Source organism: Papilio xuthus, unplaced genomic scaffold (assembly GCF_000836235.2).
Source record: "Papilio xuthus unplaced genomic scaffold, Pxut_1.1 DF827597.1, whole genome shotgun sequence".
Classification (NCBI taxonomy): domain Eukaryota; kingdom Metazoa; phylum Arthropoda; class Insecta; order Lepidoptera; family Papilionidae; genus Papilio; species Papilio xuthus.
Window position 1 is genome coordinate 1166792 of NW_013531052.1, and position 1900 is coordinate 1168691.

General features: G+C 41.9%; 1 protein-coding gene across 1 annotated transcript; it reads left to right on the forward strand.

The window, feature by feature from the left end:
* Positions 1 to 914, forward strand: LOC106118190 (uncharacterized). Its single transcript, XM_013312753.1, has 2 exons — positions 1 to 309; positions 682 to 914. The coding sequence occupies exons 1-2, from the start codon at positions 74 to 76 to the stop codon at positions 911 to 913; spliced, it is 468 nt and encodes a 155-aa protein (XP_013168207.1). The 5' UTR covers positions 1 to 73; the 3' UTR covers position 914.
* The last annotated feature ends 986 nt before the right edge of the window (positions 915 to 1900 follow it).

Below are 1900 nucleotides of genomic sequence, written 5' to 3' on the forward strand. Positions count from 1 at the left end.
TCAATCATATCTGTGACATTTGTTGTGTGATGTTGGTTCAAAATTTGTACAATGTGATATAAGACAACAAAGAATGTCGAACAGCACTTCCGAGTTCGACTACACGGTGATTCTGTGCACCGCAGTGGTGTTCGGTTTGCCTCTAGCACTGCTCATCCCTGGCTTCTCGATCTGGGACGTAGTTCCCAAGATCCGGGTGCAACGTTTCCACTTGCTAAGCCAACATCTGACTTGGTCAGTGCTCAATGGCGCTGTGATTATCACTGTGGTTGTTCTGTTCTGTCTTTATCTGGAGTTTCGTAAACGAATGTAAGCAATTCAACAATCTTATAAAGTGGAATTACATAAAACCTAAGTCAACGTCATAAAGTCGTGGACTTATTTAACGGGACCAATTATTAAAGGGAAGTTATATCTTTGTAGAAATGGGAGGTGGGGATTATTAGTGTATAGCGTGCTTTATCTTCTGTATTAAAATTCAGTTTGACTTCAGTCTTACTATTGTACATGGACAATTAAGTTTCTGGTTTTACATAATTTTCCATATTATTAGATATGAAAGCCAAGTTCGTCATTCACAGACACACATCTTATAATACGTAAAAAAGGAAATAATATAAAAATACTTTGTGGATACAAGTATGTACTTATAATAACGTAAACTCTACTTTTCGACATCAGATTAGACGCTATGACTGAAGAAGTGTTCGCAGTACGTCAGGCGACCATCCGGACGATGGAAGCGGAGAACGATCGGCAGGCAGCCACCATCAGGGCCTGTGCGGAGCTGCTCGACGCCTCCAGTGATCACTACGAGAACCTCGTGCTTCTGTACGATGAGCTGAGACAGAGAGACAGGAGACGGGATCATCCACCCATTATAGAACTCGAATCCAGTGAAATTAATTTTTGAAAATAAAAAAATATTATTAATTCCTTTTTCATTAATAGCCAAAATTGTGGCGATTTGAATTGAAATTCGAATTACATTTCAAGATGTCTTCTGACACGATTCTCCGTATGCTTCATTTAAGTTACATTTGATTCTTATCTTTTTATGAATCTCTTGCCTAAGATAACCGTTTCGATCATAAAATTGGATCATGTTTTTTTTGTTAATTTCGGATAAAACATGTGCTTTTATTTCACCAATTAAATGGTGACATTGTTGCGACCCTCTAGTTAATTACGCCTGGTGTATCAGTGTAAAAAGGCACAAAAGGTAATTAAGAGGTCTGCGGGGGCGCGGGCGAGAAGCGGGCCGCAAAATTTTTATTTCAACCTCGAGCCAGACGTGTTCATTAGACCAAACGTCTCCGTTGCCTCGTGGGACGTTGTTGACGCGAAAAAACCAATCTAGAGCCGGCAATTACGCCAAATGACCTAATTAGATGTCGGTGCAGTGCGCTCGAGTCGTTTCCAGTCTTACGAAATTGAACGGTATCGCACTTCTTTCATAGTTAAATTGTACCATAGATGGGGTTGCACAAATTTCTCTTTTTATTACTGTATTTATTACAGAAATTTAATACTTTTTTTACTGCAGAATCTTTTTTTTTCGTTTAAGCTGGTATTTCAAGATATACAAGTTGACACGTGGATCGCGCTCAGCCGGCGCTCCCGTTTGCCGCGCGTCTTCCTCCATTCTCATCTCGCAGCGAGAGAGGATCAGGCGGTCGCAAAAATAAATAAAACTGTTATTGAGATAAGCATCTGCGCGGGGCTTCTGCTAAGTCCCGCCGCGGCGCGCTAGCGATGTACCGAGATATGTCCGGATTAGGTGCTCGCCCGCCCACCGCACGCCGCCCGCCCGCCGCCGTCGCCCGACTCAGACGCTTCTACAGACTTTCACAGCTGAAACCACTTTACATAAACAAGATGACAATTTGAAATTGTCACA